Source organism: Asterias amurensis, chromosome 4, assembly GCF_032118995.1.
Source record: "Asterias amurensis chromosome 4, ASM3211899v1".
Lineage (NCBI taxonomy): Eukaryota > Metazoa > Echinodermata > Asteroidea > Forcipulatida > Asteriidae > Asterias > Asterias amurensis.
The window spans coordinates 21893039-21913988 of NC_092651.1; the positions used below are offsets into that span (position 1 = coordinate 21893039).

The 20950-nt window shown below is 37.4% G+C and overlaps 2 protein-coding genes across 2 annotated transcripts in view; one reads left to right on the forward strand and one right to left on the reverse strand.

Annotated features, from left to right (window-relative positions):
- The window catches only part of LOC139936015 (uncharacterized), a 135344-nt gene that overhangs the window by 48109 nt on the left and 66285 nt on the right, over nt 1-20950 (reverse strand). Inside the window, exon 4 of the mRNA XM_071930713.1 lies at nt 3932-4041. The gene's annotated coding sequence lies outside the window, so the exon portion shown is untranslated. The remainder of the gene's footprint in view (nt 1-3931; nt 4042-20950) is intronic.
- Nucleotides 1-20950, forward strand: part of LOC139936012 (guanylate cyclase soluble subunit alpha-2-like) — a 73488-nt gene that overhangs the window by 24904 nt on the left and 27634 nt on the right. The window contains exons 2-3 of the mRNA XM_071930710.1: nt 17264-17334; nt 18670-18779. Coding sequence (XP_071786811.1) covers nt 17264-17334; nt 18670-18779 — 181 coding nt within the window. The remainder of the gene's footprint in view (nt 1-17263; nt 17335-18669; nt 18780-20950) is intronic.

The window sequence follows — 20950 nt, forward strand, 5'->3', positions numbered from 1 at the left end:
AAGCGATGGTTTCGAAGTGGAACTGAGAACATGAGGATGTTTAATTTTAATCAACTGAACCATGGAACAAAGATACACTGTTACTGATTAAAGTTGATGGTCTCAAAGTTTAATCTCTAACATTTTTCTTAAAATGAGCATCATCCAAGTAAACATTTCGTATGCTCAGAACTACAAGGCGATTAATGGCAAATTCATATCAGTAATGATAAACAGTTCTTTAAATGAAAAATGCATTAAAATTTGGGGGAAAAAAAGAAGTCAAAAATCAAAACTTAGAAAACGAAAACAAATAATTTGATGACCACTCTTGATCATTGAACCCCGTTGACCAGGAACTTCAAAATATCTACAAGCAGTTTGACAAAAAAACAATACAAATTGCACGGAGAACCTATACTTCTAAGAAGACGATTTATCCTAACTTTCTCTACATTACAACTTAACCTACGATTTCTACTTCCACGAATATGTTCTCACTTTCCCTTCGTATACACAACTTAAATTACACTTTAAAATCCCCAAATGATCGTAAACATCAAAGAAATCTATGTCAAAATCACGAAGTACTATTTTGGCATGAGGCAATTGACGTGAAGTAGCCTGCTACCGGTCATTACACCTCGTTCGAGGGTAACCCAATCCACGTGGCAGCTGACCATTTTCAAAAGCAACCGCTTTTATCCAACCCGCGCATTTAACCCGGGGTGGGTCCCTGTTTTTGCGGAAAACCAACAACCCACTCAAGCGCGTAACCGAAAACTTTCCGATTTAGCAAGATCGTGATCAAACTCGTAGTTTCTCGTCAGGCGGACCAACGCGTTTCACGGTCTCCCTGTTAAATAGAGCTTACCACTGGGATGGGAAGTGCCTACAGGGAGCTTTTAACCATCATCCCGTGCTCAGGGGGTAAGCGATACTGTGTGCTACACTACACTCAGAGACTGGCAAGAAAAGACGAAGAAGAAGAAAAAAATAGACTCTGAAAAAATTCTCGAGCGAACCCGAGAGAATGTCAACACTACGCATGAGTCCAAGGGCGTCTCACTTTCCAAAGTTAAGGGCCTCTCTATGTGGGTGGAGAGTACAGTCGGGTACGGAATCATCTTCTTAAGAGTTTGATGAAGACAGCTGTAAGAGCTGAGGTAGAGGAGTTCCTTGATTCTTCTCATCCTTGATCACTCAGGATGTAAGAAGCCCATTACAGCAATGGGTGGTGGGGGGGGGGGGGGGTTGAGTGAGTGAACAATTTTGATTGAATTGTGGTTTAAAGGAAAACGTTGCCTTGGATCGGACGAGTTGGTCTATAAAGAGCGTTTGTAACCGTTTGTTGTGAAATGCATATGGTTGGAAAGATGCTTTAAAAGTAGAACACAATGATTCACGCGAATTTGCCTCGAAATTGCGTGGTTTTTCTTTTACTTTGCGAACTAACATTTATGGAAGTCAAAATATTGCCTCCCATAAATGGCGACCGTGTCAGTCGACGAGGTAAAAGGAAAACCGTGTAATTTCGAGGCATGTTTGTGTGGATCATTGTATTCTACTTTTAAAACATATTTCTACCCATATGCATTTGATAACAAACGGTTACAAACGCTTCCCAAAGACCAACTCGACCGATCCAAGGCAACGTGTTCCTTTAATGTAAAGCAGGATGAAACAACAGCATGCTTCAGCTTTGTGCTGTATACACCAACGTCGTTTTGTGTAGCATAATTTACTTTTTGTATTTCTTTTGCTAATTTGCATAAACATCAAAAGAAAGCTTATACATGTCTTTGTTTAAGATGTTTACTGTCCCGTTCAGGGGCTCCAATCTTCGCGCCTTCGAACATCCTCAGACGGAGATTGAGCACAAGAAATTATGCAAAAGAGAAACCCCAAACAAACAAACAAACAAACAAACAAACAAACAAACAAACAAACAAACAAAGTTCACTAAATGGGGACATTTGTGATTTTTGAGAACGAATTAATTGATAAAGTACCTGAAAATAAACATTTTGAAAACAAAACAATGTGTTGACTAACAAAGCTTGATACCGTTTGATTTCATTAGCATTTATCCAAGTTATTTTACAACGTGTAGTTTACGTCACATCCAGACAAGACAATGAATTTACTACTTGGGACAGATTAATGCTCTATTATTCGTACATTCTTTCATTCAATGTCACGTCGATCATTGTTTACTTCAATTCAGTCTCGCCAAGTTGTCATATAAAATCGACCCATGATCAACTGAAACAAAGTGACCACTCGGACAACATATCCAGAATGAGGATCATCCACAAAGTACTTTATAACGGGTAGGGGCCAGTGGGGTAACATAGGGGCGGGGCTAAGAGCCATTTCCCCAGACAAATGAGGTTGAAAAATAAATCTCAAGTGAATGGTCCCAAACATCAACAATACCTACCAGTTAAAGTGTGTCTCAGCCCCCGCTAGGTCCTCCCAAATGAAGATGTGTGGTTAGGACACTGATTAAGGTCATGAATGTCAAAATGTGTTCATGCTTATTTCTTTGGCTGGTGAGTTACCCGTCATCAGAGCTGTTTAGATACCCATTATACATTGTAGCTATCATACATTGTAGCTCTTCTGGGCCCAATTTCATAGAGCTGCTAAGCAAAAAAATTTGCTTAGCATGAAATTTCTTCCTTGATAAAAACAGGATTACCAACCAAATTTCCATTTGTGGCATATTGCTTGTTACTGGTATTCAGGTGTTGTTTGCTTAATATCCTGAAAATCAAGTGGAAATTTGGTTGGTAATCTTGTTTTTATCAAGGAAGAAAATGTCATGCTAAGCAAGTTTGTGTGCTTAGCAGCTCTATATAATTGGGCCCTGAAGCTAAACAAGTTCTCAAACCGGACACAATCTACCTGGCAAGTAGACACACCCCTTTAAACGCAAACCAAATATAAAGCTCTTATACGGTTACCGTTTCATGTATAGAAATGTGAAGTCGATCCGTTATATTCAGTGGTTTCTCAAAGGTGAATGATTCATGTGAGACCTTTCCATTTCCTAAAACCACCGACAAAAAAAAAAGGGAATCGATGCCCTTAAGCGAGATCATTAGCCACTTCGGAGTATCACAGCGACAGGAAATCATGTGCACAGATTTGCCAACAACTCGACAGGAAAAAACAGGGGGGAGAATGTGACAGAAATCGTGGCGATCACACATTAGTCACATACAAGTTAAAACACAAAATCCTGAAAGACATTCTGACGCTTATCAGAAAAAAATAAACTCTGATTGCTTGGTGGGGTAACGATGTATGCATTAGTGTTAGACAGATGGCCAGATAATTACAGCGTTTGTATGTATCGTCTTATGAAACGCAATTAGTGTGGTGGACAGAAGCGCCACTGAACCAGCACCCCAGGTGAAGCGATAAAGGCACAATCCGCCGACATCCTTAAAAAGGCAAGTGCCAAAGTGAATCCTCTCATCTCAACACGTGACTATGTTTACGTCTTAGTGGCGATTCTTAAAGTGGTACACCTTAAAGACACCGGACACGTCTTGTAAATTGTCAAAGACCATTTTTTTCACTTAGTGTATCCCAACATATGCATAAAATAGCAAACCTGTGAAAACTTGAACTCAATTGGTCACCGAAGTTGCAAAAGAGTAATGGAAGAAAAAAACACCCTTGTCGCACAAAGCTGTGTGCTTTCAGCTGAATTCAATTCAATTCAATTCAAATATTTTAGTGAGAAATTACTTCTTTCTCAGAAATACGTTACTACAGATGGAGCCGTTTCTCGCAATGTTTTGTTTAAATATCCTATCAACAGCTCTCCAGTAAGCTGTTGAGTAAGCTTTTACGCTAGCAATTATTTTGAGTAATCACCAATAGTGTCCAGTGCCTTTAAGCGAACCGATTTTGGGTTTAAATAGAAACAATGTCCTACCTTATTTGATTGGATGAGACAACTCTCTTTAACATGGCGGAGGAAAGTGACCTGCTCTTTACGTTCCCAAGAATTTGACGCCATTGCTGACGTTCATTGTATGTAACGCCCTGTGAAAAATAAAAGTAAATGTGTTTCGTCAACAAATGTTTACGTGTCTCTAATGGGTCACAATTAAAATTATTTGGTACATTTAAACTTAGTGGTTTGTGGTTTAATAGACCTTATCGCAAAGTACTCGAGACACGCGCTTGAAGCGGTGAATGAGGTGCATGCTGGTACATCTAGCGGTCAAGTTTGATCGTTAGCTAGACCAGCATGCACCTCATTAAATGTTTGCGCTTGCGCAACTTGCGAAAAGGTGAATGAGACATGAGATAAAGATGATATCTACGGTTAATAGGTTTGACTTATTCTTCACCAATAGTTGGTGCGTTCGTTTAGCTTCCCTGGGTCGACCCCGGTGTATGACGGTTTTTTTCCCCATGACGTTCGTCCTGGAAAAAGAAAACGCCACACACCGGGGTCGACCCAGGGAAGCTTAACGAACGCACCCAGTATAAACAGAAGTATGTATAGCTGAGGTCAGCTCCGGTAGCTCTATTTATCTTCACCAAAGAGTTGTTAACTTGGCGTTGTTGTTACTGTTTTTGTCGTTGTTGTATTTGTTGTTGTTTTTTTCGTTGCTGTTGTTTTTAACCTTGGCGCTGTTTTTGTCGTTGTTGTTTTTGACGTTGCTATGTTGTTGTTTATGTTGTTGTTTTTTTCGTTGCTGTTGTTTTTAACCTTGGCGCTGTTTTTTGTCGTTGTTGTTTTTGACGTTGCTATGTTGTTGTTTATGTTGTTGTTTATGTTGTTGTTGTTGTTGTTGTTGTTGTTGTTGTTGTTGTCGTTGCTGCTGCTGTTAATGTTGTTGTTGTTGTTGTTGTTGTTGTTGTTGTTGTTGTTGTTGTTTTTGTTTTTGTTGTTGTTTATGAAAGATTAGTACAAATGTGAGAAACCTGTATTGAAGCAAGGCGAGGATTACATATTGTTGTTTAATATTTTCTTAGGACGACAGTGGTTTTATTAATACTTTCAGGAAGCAAAACGGTTTCAATAAATCCCCATTCTTAAATATAAGGTGTTAAGCGGGCACTGTAATTAATAAACAGCAACAGCAGTATATATCAGCAGTAGCAAAAAACAATAAAAACAACATCAACAACAACAACAACGACAACAACAACAACGACATCAACAACAGCATCATTAAAAACATCAACAACAACAACAACAACATAACCAGAAGGCAATCTAGACCCTTCTTATAGGAGCTCTTGATGATAGTCTTCAAGAGTCTTCAATATACCCAAGAAGATAAGGTCGATGTCGTCTGTATTCAAGTTCGAAGCACTTTGGGCTGTTCCATCGATCTTACACATTGTGTGTTGCCCATCAGGGGAAGGAAAGCTACAGCTAGCAGCCAGAGTAGGAATTCAACCGACTAGCAATTCAATCTGAAGGTGGTATCACACCGATCGTCACTTACCCGCCAAACTAGACGAACCAAATCGTATTATAACGTGTGGCGTAGCAATATCTGCGAATATTGTGATAACCGATTTAAAGATTGGGGAGTTTTTTTGCGACCAGTAAAGTTAACGGGGTATGATTAAAGCTACATCGCCGTGGTAATGGTCAGGAACTGTAAAAATAAAATATCTGTGATTGGCGGGTGAGGTCTGGGGTTTGCATATATAGCTGTGGTCACAGGGACTGAAGTGTCTAAAATTGACAGGAAGCAAACAAAGTGGATGGTCAGAGTCCACCAAAAATTGCTAGTGACAGTAGGGTGTGAAAAGTAAGAGAACTGTAAAAAGGTCTGTATGTGTCAAGTTGTGCTGTTTGTGGGGGTACAGATTCTTTCGTGTTAGTTTAAGTTACTCATGTGCATTTTTAGCTTATGGAAGGAATAAGCAAGATTGATAACACAACCAACCAGATCGGTTATTGGTCAATGATGTACTGGGCCCAATTTCATAAAGCCTGCTAAGTACAAGTATTGCTTAACAGAAATAGGTTATCAACCAAAATTATATTATGTTTACATTGTCGTGAGCGGATACCGATTTTTGGATACAATGACAAGAAAGTGCGCCATAACAATTTAAGACTGCATTAAACTTAATGTGAACAGCAGAGAAATGATGTCTTTAACAAGAGGGGATTACACTTGTTTTTTTTTTGCATCGACAACCCCCCCATCTTCTTTACCCCACGCCCCTTCCCTCTCGCGAGATTGAGAGGGCCAGATACCTACACACAGTTACATTTATATGTTTTTTAGCGTACTGTTATTGGTTGGGCATAACTTGATTAGGTGTTTGCTTTTTAACCGGTTGTATTTTTTTCCCAACAAATCTCACGGGACTGTCTTGTGTCAATCCATTTTTTTTCCTTTTTGGTTTTGTGTTCACTTTTGTCACGATCGCCTTAAGGGTATTATAAAGAAATTACTAAATGGTTGTTGATACTAGGCAAGCTGTTTTAGCTATTCAAGGAGAAGTTACTGCCAGTCAAATGCCGAGAGGAGAAACATATATTTTCCCAGCTGAACATTAATCAAATTCTCCCTTCAGGACTTTGTCTTACTCCTTTAGAGTCTTGAATCATTTCTCTCGTTCTAATGCAATATTTCAGATGTAGGTTCACTGGAAATGGGGCTCCTTAATCACCACCCAACGATATTAAGGGCATTATAACTTGACACCGACTGACTAAAAATATCGCTCAGCACTTTAACATTACTGGAAATCATCAGGCAATAACTTCGCGCCAAAAATATAACTTCCCGCCAAATATATCTGTAAGAGCTTCTAGGTCGATAGATAAGTTAAGGTCGTCCTGTGATTGGTTGATGCGTTGCATTCCTGCTGGTGAACGCACGTTGGTTCATCATTCAGGGTTCGACGTAAGTTCTGATTATCCCCCACTACGGTGACGGCGGGAAATGGACAAATTATCTCAAACAAATGGCGCCAAATTGAAGATAGAAATCGCCGAGTGTAATCATCAAGAGTGGACTTCCAAACAAACAGAGAAACAGAAAACTGTCGAACAAAAGGACATCTCAAGGATTACTGATTTCATAATTGAATCGATTTCTAAAATTGATCTACACGAGGGGAGCTTGGGATCACCATAAGACCGTTAAACCAATCAGCGTTTATATTTGTAACAGAAGATTACCACGTGACGGTCAGTCAATATACAGTCTCCTGTTGAAGGCCTGTTGACGTAATCACGATGACGTCATTCAATTTTCTTACAATCTTCCCTGAATAAGCAAACACATAAATACCGTATACTTTTTAATTGTATTCCCAAGATTGGTTTATTGGCGGGTATTGACTGGGGACCGAGTTGACTGTACATTTAACGGTATACACTCCCCCGCAAAATGTGAATGACTGGAACTGGATCTCAAAGATCATGGAGAAGACAGGAAAAAAATCACAAAACAAACACAGAATGAATCTTAGCTTCATCTGGTGTAAAAAACCTTGCATTAAGTGTTTCAGCTTCATTCGTCACTCTTGTATTTCACAAATTTCGATGGGCGAAGAAAGTTTATCCAACGGAGAATGATCGCAACCGCCCTACATTCAAACGGAGCCAACAGCATTGCGCACGCCAGATACCTTCTCTATAAACACTATAGTTTAAACTTTTCCCACAAGCTTTTTCCTTATCTTCACCAAGTAAGAGCAACTATAAATATAAATATTAACAGTAAACTTGCGGGTACAACCATGGGTAAAAACATGGGTTTCGAACAGTATACTCTGCAGGAGAATACTGTTCGGAACGTCGGGACCAAACCGGCTCTTTTCAGAGCCACCACTCCTTCAAAAGAGTTTTTAACATGGGTTTCGAACAGTATACTCTGCAGGAGAATACTGTTCGGAACGTCGGGACCAAACCGGCTCTTTTCAGAGCCACCACTCCTTCAAAAGAGTTTTTACCCATGGTTGTACCCGCAAGTTTACTATCTATATTGATATTTATAGTCGCTCTTATTCTCCACACCATGCAAAGCTTCCAACACCATCTTCACCAAGTGGTATTTCATCCGTTTACTCCATATAAAAAAATAGTCCATCTGATCTAAAGAAACATCGCCGGCATGTTGCTAAAGCACATGTAACACCTGCGACGTAATGTGATTGTGCGGGGAATATCTAAGAAACATAAAGGGTGTGAACTGGGGATACCAAGATTCAAATAGAGTTGGTTTACTAAAGATATCAACGCTGGAGCCCCTGTATGCATGCACACCTAATTCCCCATGGGATGACCTTGTTTAAACAGCTTCTTTTTCTCCCTCCTTTCCCTTAAATTAAACCATTGATCGAGGGCTGCATTTTGCTTACAAGTTAAGACAAAATTAAAGATCACGTGACTACAGAAAGAAGTGGCAGTGTGGATTTGGTGGGATGAGAGGAAAAAAACCTAATTAAGATGAAACAGAAATGTTATTATTATATTTATATCTAATGAGTAAGGTAGATGGCCTTAGTTTTCGATCCAAATCGGACCCTCTTCAGAGGCATAAAACAAGTACAAACAAATACATATCCATTTATAGAAAAACGAGGGGAAAGGGATTAAGGGAAGGGTCCCGAAAGAAGCGGGAAAATTACAGCCAATCAAAGTCTCTATTTCAGAAACAATTGGTGAATATGAGCCAATAGGAGTAAACGAAAGGATGGATTACTGGACCATAAAAGTGGTAAATGCATTGTTCGATAACAATGCCGGGAAATATGAAAGGGTAGGATTAGAGAGCAAGTTGCATCATGACGCAACTAACAATGGTCAATTAATGAATAGCATATTTATATATATATATATGTATTTTTTCTACTGTGTTTAAAACTAGTAGGGAGATGGCCAATAGCTTTAGATCCAAAACGGACATTCGTCAGAGGCAAAATCAATTACGAACATAAACATATATATTTGTATTTATTAGAGGAGCAAAGCATTAAACGGATATATAATTATAATAAAATTAACAGGGGAGAGTGCCTTTCAGGCCTTAGCTTTCGATCCAAACCGGACCTTCGTCAGAGGCAATTATATAGATATATATTATTTGAGCTGGATTTATACATATTGTTGGACACAATCCTCCTTTGCAGTATTTGATTCAATGTCAAAGTTAAAGCATATTTAGGATTTGAGACATTGCATGGTGAGGTATCATAATATTTGGTTTGTGGTAACACCATGTGTGTATCTACTTGCCAGGTAGAGTTTGTTCTTAAGAGAACTGCCTTGCTATATTCTACTACCGCGGAGTAGATTTATCGGATTGTTCGGGAGTCCACTCAGTTCTGAAAAAACACCCATATTGAAACTACTATTAAACTATGTTGGGTTTTATAAGAGATGGGTTATATAGGTTGGGTTTATCACAAACCAAGCAACTTATAAAGGAGCACTGACAGGAGTTTATGAATGTTGATGCCTCATCTCAAGGGAGAGGCGTGGAATCGGGGAGGTTTTTTTCTTAGGGCCGCTGGAAATTGCTTGCCGAGTTTTGAATGCTTTATAATGATGTATTCTGTCAGATATATTTGTGACACAGGAATCTTGGGTGAAAGGGAACTCTGATACCGGGCTGGAAGGTACAGCTATTTTTAAGAAACTGGAGAATTCAGAAATGCATTTTAGTTCACTGCCCACGTTCTTGAGATGTTTTTGATTGTTTGTTAGCATGTTTTCCATGCTCTATCTATTGACTCAAACAGTTCTTCAAACCCTGGAAACCTTTTCTGAGGTATTCGTTCCTTTGTGTGTGTTGGCGGTGGATATTAATTTCAATGTTACAAAAATCAAGATTTTGTTTTCTTCTTGCGATTTATATTGATTTTGTTCCCCGGCTTTTCACTAACGGTCAGTTAAACTTTAAACACAAGCAGCGAAAACACGAGGTTTAGTGAAAGAAAAGATGATACCGTTGACTGAAAACAACCAAAATAGATACCGTTCAAGAATACGTTGGAAATGTCATGTTTTAACAGCCAGCAAAACCGCAAACCTACGTTCTACAAACATTTCTTGAAAACGCATTGTTGACATAAATCTTGACTTTCTCGCGTTCTAGGGGTGTGTGGCACGATGATCCACAGTTCCAAATGCTATAATATATTTTCGAAAAAGAAACAAAAATCCGGCAGAGACAAAAAGAAACACCGTAAAGCACAGCTCGTCTATCGTTTTCCCGGGTATCACATTTCGGAGGGAATTGGTGAGGTATCTTTCTGAATCTTGAATCAGCGTTCGATTTAAGGCGGGGTAGAGTTTCAGATAACTTGCGCAGGGCTGCGTACTTCTTGTTCAAATCACATGTTAAGCCCTACTGTATAGCATACGTCATACGAGCCCGCCTTGTCCCGTATTATAAATGGCACATCTTTCTTGATGACTGCATATCTGGGCTATGCAAAGTTCTTAGTGCGGGAAGTCAACAATTGTTCATTGAATTTCGTCTAGGGCGAATCTTTTCGACAAAAGAGCAAGATGGAAAAGATACCGTTTGAACATGATCCCTGTCTGTGCGTTTCATTGATACGATTATAGCTGCAGTATAAGAGTGCATAACTCGCATGGCAGAAACGGTAGATGCTGACTATATAAAACGCACCAGCAGCCATACACTATCAGAATGGTTGTTTTATTCACCAAGTTTCTTCCTTTAAGATTTGTCCATCTCAAAAATCCAGGGTTCATTAATTGATTATATTTATGTCTGCTCAAATGCACACCATTAAACGGTCAAACATAATAAGAATGTTTTCAGAACAAGTCTCTTACTCTAAGATTTGTCCATCTCAAAAATGTTAAGGTTGATTAATTTATAATATTTTAAAATAAAGACTGAGCTTTTTCGTCTAACTCCTATGCACACCGTTAAACAGTCATACATTATCAGAATGTTTGCTTTTACCAAGTCTCTTGCTTTAAGATTTGTCAATCTCAAAATTCAAAGATTAATAAATTGATTAGATTTACAGTCAAAGGCAAAGCTTTTATGTCTACTCCAATGCACACAAATAAACAGTCAAACATTATCAGAATGTTTTGTGTTACCAAGTCTCCCCTTTAAGATTTGTGCATCTCAAAAAATCAAAGGTTGATTAATTTACAATATTTATAAATTAAACATGAGCTTTTATGTACTCCTCAATGCACACCATTAAACAGTCAAACATTTTTAGTATGTTTTTAGAACAAGTTTACAATATTTTCTAAATAAATACTGAGCTTTTATGTCAACTCAAATGAACTCCATTAAACAGTCAAACGTTATCAGAATGCCTTTTTTACCGAGTCTCTCCCTTTAAGATTTCTTCATCTCAAAAAATCAAAGGTTGATTAATTTACAATATTTATAAATAAAACATGAGCTTTTATGTCCTCCTCAATGCACACCATTAAACAGTCAAACATTTTTAGTATGTTTTTAGAGCAAGTTTCTCACTCAAAAATCAAAGGTTGATTAATTTACAATATTTTCTAAATAAATACTGAGCTTTTATGTCGACTCAAATGAACTCCATTAAACAGTCAAACATTATCAGAATGTTTTTAGAACAAGTTTCTTATCCTCAAAAATCAAAGGTTGATGAATTGACAATATTTATAAATAAATAAGCTTTTATGTCTATTTCAATGCACACCAATAAATATTCAAACATCAGAATGTTTTCCTTGAAGATTTGTCCATTAAAAAAAAAAAAAAAAGGTTTATTAATTTACAATATTTATAAATAAAGACTGAGTATTTATGTCTACTCCAAAACGCACCATTAAACAGTCAAACATTATCATGTTTTTGTTTTAAACCAAGTCTCCTCCTTTATGATTTGTCCAACTAAAAAAATCAAAGGTTGATTAAGTGATTTCATGTATAACTACAGACAGAGCTTCAATGTCTACTCCAATGCACACCATGAAACTGTTATACATTATCAGAATGCTCCTTTAAAAAAGAGTCTCTTCCTATTAGATTTTCCCCTCTCAAAAATCAAAGGTTGATTATTAATTTACAATATTATGTCTACTCCAATGCACACAATTAAACAGTAAAACATTATTTAGAACGTTTTTAGAACAAGTCTCTCCCTTTAAGATTTGTGATAAAAAAACAAAAACAAAGGTTGATTAAGTGAAAACATTTATATTTAAAGACAGAGTTTCTATGTCTACTCAAACGCACACAATTAAATTGATAAAATTATAGATTTTACGGTAAACATTTACCTCCATGATAAATTGTGACTGACAATTCCAGTTAATTGATTTCCCCACTCTTCTGATATCATTTTCTGATAATAACAACACCACATGACCAAACACTTCCTATACAAACGTCAAGCTAAGAATTACTTTCTTTGGTTAAAAGCTATTGTGGCCGGCAACACGATCCCGGTGGCAAATTCAGTTACAGATAAGTACACGATATGTCAATTTACAAAGTCTTGTATCCCTCCAGTAAAACTTGCCTCTTGTTCTTATCACTGCTAAAGGCCCCTGGCCTGTCAAAACCCTTAGCGTTTCTCCCTCCTTAAGGAGTACCTCTGGATCCGAACCGTAAGTAACGCTCGTCAAATTAGATTACACACCGGCAAATTCACCGTCAAGTTTCAAAAGATCTCTCCCCCTCCTCAGATTTGTTCACGGTTTGCCTGAGCTGCAAACGTCACATGGGTCAGGTGGTTTTTCTTTTCCTTATCCGACTCAAACGCAGGGTGTTAATTCATTAGAATCAAGTGGCCGGTCAGGCGAATGGGGAATCTGGTCCCAAAGGAAAACTGACCGTTAAAATGGAAAAAAAAAATAGAAGAAGCTACAGCTCCCTCACTGACTCATCACAATCAGCGAGGGGTAGGAAAGGATTTAGTCAGTAACACCAATACCCAATAGCTTGATGAAGGGAAGAAACCTCCATTACTTCTAAACCTTAATTGTTTTTTCCCCTAAGGCTGGTGATATTATTAACACACAATTACGTATAAGAAAATGTTACGGGCCACCAAAGACCAAGGCTCTACATACACCAATATTGAGCATGGAGATAGTTACAGTTAAAATGTAGTTCACCGAGAAAATCACCAACTTAAAAGAATTTGTCGCTGAGAGTTTTAATCAAAGGATAGATCTCTGAAGAAGGATTTGCCAAGTTTGGTTTTTCAAACCAAGAATAGGGCAGAAAAATTCAATCTTGTGTGTCCGTACCATTTAATCACACTCGGTGTTGCACTCGGCACAATGTCATCATCCAATACGAATATAACATCTTCAGACATTATTTCTTTAAGAAACTGGAATATTGTTTAAATGCTGCGTGGTTTACCCCTTAGCCCCACTCTTTAATGTTTTAGATACAAGACCCATTTTAAGTTTACGATTAAACACACTATCGTGTATCTCAACACAATGCATAAAAATACACATTTGCGGAAATGTTGGCTCAAAATTGATTATCGAAGTCTTTTTAAATATTTCGGGGAGAAATTACCGTTTCATCAACATAGCTCTCCTTTGCTCGTTACCAAATAAGTGTTTTTGAACAATATATGTTGTGTGTAAATACCAAAAATGTCTTTAAAATTCATAAATTTTGTTCGATATAATCACCACATCCGAAATGTTCTTCATTATAGTCTTTTTAACAGCTCAATCCTATAGACCTTATACATTGACGTCATACAGCCGCCATCTTAGATTTAAACCAATGATGAAACAAAGGGAAAATGCACAGGTGTGTAACTCGCGGCGCACAGTATCGGCAAACGAGCAACTAACCTTTTGACCTCTAAGCGAGGGCGCCAAACTCAAATGACGTCATGCGCACCATGTCTATATATTACAGAAGCTTTCTTACCAAAATCTAGATGGACCTCCCTCATCTGATGATGTGAAAGATGAAAGCACTTTTCACATCATTCCGTGTGAATGGTTCGCTTCATGTAACGATGCCATGTCTGATTTAAATTCAAATAAACATCTGCCCTGGGAGAACTTAAACTATTGACAAAGAACCGTTGAAATGTGCACCTTTACATTATTCAAGGCTAATATTAATTTTAATTTTAATGCAGTTAGGTCAGTTACTCATGCAATGACGAAGAAGAAGAACAGAGAATTTTGTTTATGCACTTAGGCCTACAGTCACTTTAATTGCAAAGTGGGGCGGCTTAAGTTAGACAGGTACAATGCAATAAATGAAATTGTATTTATTAATCTTTTAATTGAATTTCAGAAGAGGTTTTTTCAAGATCAGAGCATTTCTTTTTAGTTTCGGTATTTGAAGAGTGAAGAAAGGTATAGAATTGTTTGTGTGTGACATCCCATCATTGAAGCCATTGGACACTTTCGGTAAACAGTATTGTCCAAGGCCCACACTTCGTGTATCACAACTTATATATAAAATAACAAACCTGTGAAAATTTAGGCTCAATCGGTCATCGGAGTCGGGAGAAAATAACGGGAAAACCCACTCTTGTTTCCGCACGTTTCGCCGTGTAATGACATGTGTTTAAAATAAATCCGTAATTCTTGCTAACGAGAATATATATTGTTTTACCGTTTTCTCAAAAAGTAAAGCATTTCATGAAATAATATTTCAAGAGAAGTCTTCCACCATTAGCTTCTGTAAACCCTGTAAGTTATTTGTAAATCTGTGAACTTTTTTTTTCTGTACCGAAAGTGTCCAATGGCTGTAAGGCTGCGTTCTGTGCCGCAAAATTAAAAACTATACTTTTAAAACATAAGTCTTCTCTAGGTACACTTTCAATTTGTACGCTCAAAAGGAGCCTTCTGATCAATATGGCCTTTTGTTTTAAGAGACATTTTTGAAAAGAAAGGCTCTCATCGTTTAGCTTACTTTTCATCGCTCATGGATATTCCGTCTAATGATTTTCAAGTAAGATCAACATTGGATACTTTGTGGTTAATGGTTGGATTTTAACCCATGCTCTAGTTACATGTACTGCAGAAACAATTGAATGATGGGTTTGACAAAGGGTAGGATTACAGAGTAATACAGAGTCTAACACTAAGTGCTAAAGTTGATCTTGATTATTCTTTAGACTGTGGTTTCAGTCCACTTTCCGTAAGTATACAGGAATTTTTAAGAAGCACATCTATCGACTTTCGATATTAAGAATCGAAAAATAAATTAGGCTGGCCCATTGTTTGCATCATCTCAGTTATAATGAAAGCGCTTAGGGAACCTGACTATATTGTCATGGTGGATTGCAACCCTCCCTGTAGTCTTTCTTCGTGTCGTATTCACAGCCTACCAAGTGTTCTTCATCGATCCTAACGCACTTTTTATCTTATGGCGCATTCTGTTTTTTTTATTAAAATCTTACTATTTGTTGAAATAAGTCGGTGCCCAGACGAGCTATACTGCCTTACTATTAGATGAAATGAGTCAGTGCATAGACGACCACTGGGGTAAAGATACTGGGTATGTTTGGCAATTGTCAAAGACCAGTATTACAAACAAAATGGGAACTTTGGGCTAAATTGGTCATCGAAGCTGCAAGAGAATAATTCAAGAAAAAACACCCTTGTTGCATTTCTTTGGGTGCTTTCAGATGCATAATAAAAGGCTTCAGTTGAAGCCTTTTAATATTTGAGTGAGAAACTACCTCCTTCTAAAAAAAACCTGTTTTACTTCAGAGGTAGCCGTTTCTCAAAATACTTTATATCAACAGCTCTCTATCGCTCGTTACCAAGTCATTTTTTATGCTAACCATTATTTTGAGTAATGACAGATTAGTGTCCAATGCCTTTAAATAAACACAAAACTACAAACTAATTCAACAACCAATGAAGAAAGCAATATCAAAAACAAACACATAGTCTTGTTAACAACACACTGCAACAAATATTGACCACAGTCTTCTGTAATATAACTATGCACGGACTGTTTCAAATGCAAGTACCAGCATTTGAGTCAAATCTTGTCTTTTTATAAGGGGAAATGACGTAATTGGTGATTTTTGTTTGTTTGTTTGTTTGTCGAGGTGTTTGGGATTGATTTCTTATTTAGAAAAGGATGACGATTGCAACCTATCAATCAGACAGACCTTGTTGTATTAGAAGTCACACATTTCCAACAATGGTTGGCCGACCAAAATGGTTGCGATTTCACTGTGGATACTTAGGAATAATGTGTACTTCCAGTCAAGTAAGGTTTTTAAATTTGGAAGCGTACTTTTTGTTTATGATGTAATCAACCTGAAGTTAAAACATATCACAGTACAATCGTGGCCTTGTGTACATATGGACCACTCGAGGCTTTACCTTTGACTTTCATATTAAAGACACCGGACACTATCGGTAATTTTCAAAGACCAGTCTTCTCACTTGGTGTATCTCAACATACACATACACTAAAAAACCTGTGAAAATTTGAGCTCCACCGGTCGTCGAAGTTGCGAGATAGTAATGTAAGAAAAAAAACCCATTGTCACACGAAGTTGTGTGCTTTCAGATGCTTGATTTCGAGACCTCAAATTCTAAATCTAAGGTCTCGAAATCATTTCTCACAATGTTTTATACTATCAACAGCTCCCCATTACTCGTTACCAAGTAAGGTTTTATGCTAATAATTATTTTGAGTAATTATCAATATTGTCCAGTGCCTTTAAAGGGAAGGTACACGTTTGGTAATTACTCAAAACAAATATTAACTTAAAAACTGGCTCGGTAACGAGCATTGGAGAGCTGTTGATAATATAAAACATTGTAGGAAACCTCTGAAGTAACGTAGTTTTTGAGAAAGAGGTAATTTCTCACTAAAATAATAAAAAGACTTCTAGCTAGAAGTCTTTTATTTTTATCTGAAAGCACACAAATTCGTCCAACAAGGGTGTTTTTTCATCATTTTCTCGCAACTTCGATGACCAACGAGCCTAAATTTTCACAGGCTTGTTATTTTATGGTTATGATGGGATACACCAAGTGAGAAGACTGGTCTTTGACAATTACCAAACGTGTACCCTCCCTTTAAACATCGATTGATTTATAAATTCATTTTGATCCAAAGGTGTTTCCTACTAGGAGCAGAATGTCACATCATTCCAATAACAAGATCAAGGGATGCTGAGAAACCTCAACATCGAGGCCAGACCACAATTATTTCTCTGAGGCTAAATTTAAGTGTTTCCTCTGACTGCTACAAGGTTGCATTCAATTTACTGTAAAAAAGTAATCTATGTGATGGTGGGAGGAGAAAATGTAATCGGTTTTTTGTTTGTTTTGCAGATGTCCCTTGTCCGCCAAACATTACGGCGAGTGGTATGTACGCAAGGTAGACCGGACACCGATGCATTAGTGTAAGTTCAAATTATTTGTCAATAATGGTGTTTTTTCCCCTCCTTCTTATGAAGAATGTTTTAACACCATGCACTGCAACAACTGGGGTGTTAACATTGACACCGTGTGTGTTGTAACAATAGATACTGAACAGAGAGTCGAAGTTAACATCATTAGGGTGTTAAAAAATAACACAAATGTATACAAAGAAGTTTGTGCTATTTTAATAACCAATGGTGTACATGTATTCTTTTGTTGGTATCTATAGTGTAACAACAACCATGTTTTTAATTTAACACCCCAGTTTTTGCAGTGTGTCGTCTTAATAACTTTAGACCAAAACTTGAAGTTATTAAGACCTTTGCAAAAACAGAAAAAGAGGAGGAAGACGAAGGAGAAGAAGAAGAAAAAAAAAAAAGGAAAAAAAAAAATCTTGCGTCAGTTAATAGACAAAGTTTCGGGATCATTTTGACACGTAATCAAGTTCATAATGACCCAGAAATAAGTCGGGCCCCTGTGACCTGGATCCGGGTCAAATCAAAGTGATATAATTTCCCAAAACCGCAGTACTTCGAAGTGAAAAGTTTTTTTCAATTCGCATTATATGCTAACCAAATCTGCTGAACACAGCACATTGTAAACAATTACACCGTGCTTTATAAAAAGATTATGTCTCATAATTCAAACGTAGTTCAGCATAAGTCTTGCAAAAAATACTAATCTTGCCCCCGCCTCTGGAACTCTCTGCCTCAAAGTCTAAGAGAAACACATGACATTTCTCACTTCCAAAACTCCCTTAAAACACATCTTTTCAGACTGGCCTTTGAACACTTCAGAGATTTTCTTTTATTGACCTGGACCGGCGCCTTTGAATGTTTTTTACAGAGAAAGTGCGCCTTACAAATGCTGTGTTTTATTATTATTGATATTTATTAAATGTTGGAGCGCCTTGAGCGTTACCGAGTGACGAATAAGAGGCCACTATTATTACCATAACTAATTTCCAGAGTCATTACCATAAATGATAAAGACCCTTTTCATTCTATAACTGATTTGATATAGAAAGGTTTGCGGTAACATCATGTAATGACTATCTCTTATGAGTTGGGGTGGTTCTGAAAAGAAACCGTTGGTTTCAACTCGACGTTTCGATCAGTATGCTCTGATCGTCTTCTGGAGAAAGAGCATACTGATCGAAACGTCGAGTTGAATCCAACGGTTTCTTTTCAGAACCACCCCAACTCATGAGAGATAGTCATTAAGTGGTGTTACCTTAAACCTTTCTATATCGTATTTCCACCATGCACAGTTTCAAATCCTACATATAACTGATTTGAATTGGTTTCTCTTTACAGAAGATCCTTAGGATTACACGACTTCTTAGTAGGTGATGATGAGGAAGAGTATGAACCATTTGATGAAGGTTATGTTTGCAAGATGTCACATAGAGCAGCTTCAATGTTAGGTGAGAGACCAACATCTTAAAGATTAACTTCTCAACCTTCTTGAGATATTTGTGGTAGTGTGCATGCTATTTTTTAAATTTATTTATTTTGTTGGTTTTCCCCAGGGATAAAACTGTCTTGCTATGTCAAACATACATTATCATAGAAATACAAGTGTTTCTCATGGCAAAATGTTAAACATGTTAAACTGAGTTAAAGGCAGTGGACACTATTGGTAACTACTCAAAATAATTATACGCTTAAAACCTTACTTGGTTACGAGTAATGTGGAGAGGTTGATAGTATAAACTTCAAGTCTTGTATTTTAACGTGATATTATCTCGGCCATTTTAAGACTTAAATAAATTACTTCCAATCTTGGTTTCTCTCTTTAACACAACTTAAAGAAAGGTTTTTGACATTACAGATGCTATTGGTATTGCGTGAGTTCAACTTGACATGAAAGATGCCATGTGAATTCATCAACAGTTGAACATTTGTGGCGTGGTATACATTACATTACACCATTAAAGGCATTTGACACTATTGAAAATTACTCAAAATAAGTGTTAGCACAAAAAAAATTACTTGAAAGGAGAAACGGAGAGCTGTTGATAGTATACATCATTGTGAGAAACGGCTCCCTCCGAAGTGACGTAGTTTCTGAGAAAGAGGTAAACTCTCACTCAAATATTAAAAGCCTTCAGGCCTGAAGCCTTTTATTTGTGCAATAATGGTGTGCAACAATGGTATTTTTTCTTCTTTAAGTATTCTCTTGCAACTTCAAATTGGGTCAAACTTTACACAGATTTGTTTTTCTATGCGTATGTTGCGATACACCAAGTGAAAATACCGGTCTTTGACAATTACCAAAGGTGTCCAGTGACTTTTAAAGAAACACACTATATAGCTTTGAATACTTCGATGACCAATTGAGTCAACATTTTCACAGACTTGTTATTTTATGCAAATGTTGCAAAACACCAAGTGAGAATACCGGTCTTTGACAATGACCGAAGGTGTCCACTGCCTTTAAAGAAACACACTGTAGTCAGACAGAGTTTTGAATTCTTGTGCCAACCAGCGTTGGTCTTTGCCACTCAGTCTTTGGACTCTACCACAAAAAAAAAAAAAATACGCATGAATCCGTGTTGTCAGTTTTACAACGCGTACGACCAGCCGTGGGCAGCATGGTGTCGCACTGCCCCGTATAATTTGGCGCCTACGCGGTGTGGGGAAGACTTCTCGTAGAGTTCCCAAAGAACGTACGGAATGTATCACCACTGAGATGGCACGAGCGAAGGAGATTTTATAACATATAAGATTTGTTGGTATTTTTTAGTACAAAGATGCTGAGGGCAGACATCGTGAAGATATCAAGGTCAATTACTCGTGACTATAGCGACCAGTAAATATTGTGACTCTTTCAAAGAATGACCTCATATATCAAACTCATTTGATAACTTTGTTTTTATATAAATTTTGAGGACTAGTTCGCTCCGGACATCTTTGAAAATCATTATTTTGCTCAAATTTCCTTTCGGGTATAAAGAAAAACAAGGGTCATAACTGGATAAATTTTCTCGTGATTTAAATAAAACAAACTATCTTACTGCGTTCAACGAAACTCTATCTTACACATTCGTCCTTAGGTAAGCATATCAAAGGAACACGTTGCCTTGGATCGGTCGAGTTGGTCTTTGAAAAGCGTTTGTAACCGTTTGTTATAAAATGCATATGGGTAGAAAGATGTTGTAAAAGTAGAATACAATGATCCACACAAACATGCCTCGAAATGCACGGTTTTCCTTTGACCTCGTCGACTAACACGGTCGGCCATTTATGGGAGTCAAATTTGTGACTCCCATAAATGGCCGACCGTGTAGTTCGCACAGTAAAAAAAAAAACACGCAATTTCGAGGCAAATTTGTGTGGATCATTGTATTCTACCTTTAAAACATCTTTCCAGCCATATGCATTTTATAAAAAAACGGTTACACACGCGTTTTATAGACCAACTCGTCCGATCCAAGGCAACGTGTTCCTTTAAGCTGTTGCAAACTTCCAATCAAAATGAACTATGGTATAAACTAAATAAGTAATAAATGGCTTGACGTTTCGACCCCAGCAGAGTCTTCCTCTGAGGCATTAATCTTTACTAAACGAGATGGAAACATAGAAACCATCCCCT